General features: G+C 47.9%; 1 protein-coding gene across 1 annotated transcript in view; it reads right to left on the bottom strand.

Moving 5' to 3' along the window:
- LOC116702289 (uncharacterized) overlaps positions 1–680 on the bottom strand; it is a 2,461-nt gene that overhangs the window by 39 nt on the left and 1,742 nt on the right. The window contains exons 3-5 of the mRNA XM_032536438.1: positions 561–665; positions 323–398; positions 7–216 (exon numbers count right to left, since the gene is read on the bottom strand). Of these exons, the coding sequence (XP_032392329.1) occupies positions 7–216; positions 323–398; positions 561–665 (391 nt within the window). The remainder of the gene's footprint in view (positions 1–6; positions 217–322; positions 399–560; positions 666–680) is intronic.

The following is a 680-nucleotide window of genomic DNA, read 5'->3' as shown; positions in this document are numbered from 1 at the left end:
GTCAGCCAGCTCCTCCTGCTTCATTCTCCTCAGGAAGTGCAGTGTGATCTTCAGAAATACCTCTCTGCTGCTCTTCCTCTGCTCCTCATCCTCACCGTCCAACACCTCCTCATCCTGTCTCTGACTCTCTAAGCATTCTGGGTAATCTGGACTCAGAACCTTCTGGATCTTCTTCAGCTCGTTCTTCACAAAAGTGACGATGTCGTCCTCCAGCAGCTGGAACAGAAGATATATGAATGACCAAATCAAAGTGAAATCATGGACGCACACATCAGATCCATGTTGGACAGAAAGATTAAAAGTAGTTGTGTCCATGTAAGACCATAAAGATGGAGGCACAGTGGGGTTTGAGCTGCTGGGCAGACTGCCACTGGGACCTTGAGCTCTCCTGGTCCACTCTGTGGAGGAATCAGAAGAATTAGCTCCCATCATGTCTGTCCAACAGAGACACACACACGGTAAAGGTCCATGAAGTGTGTTTGGATGTTAACAGGGAATCGAGGACTCCCTGTATGGTCCACCTTTACTAGTCCTGCTGGGTATCAGTTTGAAATCCTCACCTTTGATCAACAGAGTGGCGTCCATCTTTGAAGTCTAAAGGTTCATCCATAGACCAGTCACTCTTCATGGACACACAGCTGGGTCCAGGTTCTTCCAGATTCCCCCTGATAGAAACACAA

Source organism: Etheostoma spectabile, chromosome 15 (assembly GCF_008692095.1).
Source record: "Etheostoma spectabile isolate EspeVRDwgs_2016 chromosome 15, UIUC_Espe_1.0, whole genome shotgun sequence".
Classification (NCBI taxonomy): domain Eukaryota; kingdom Metazoa; phylum Chordata; class Actinopteri; order Perciformes; family Percidae; genus Etheostoma; species Etheostoma spectabile.
This window is presented reverse-complemented; position numbering and strand designations above follow the sequence as displayed.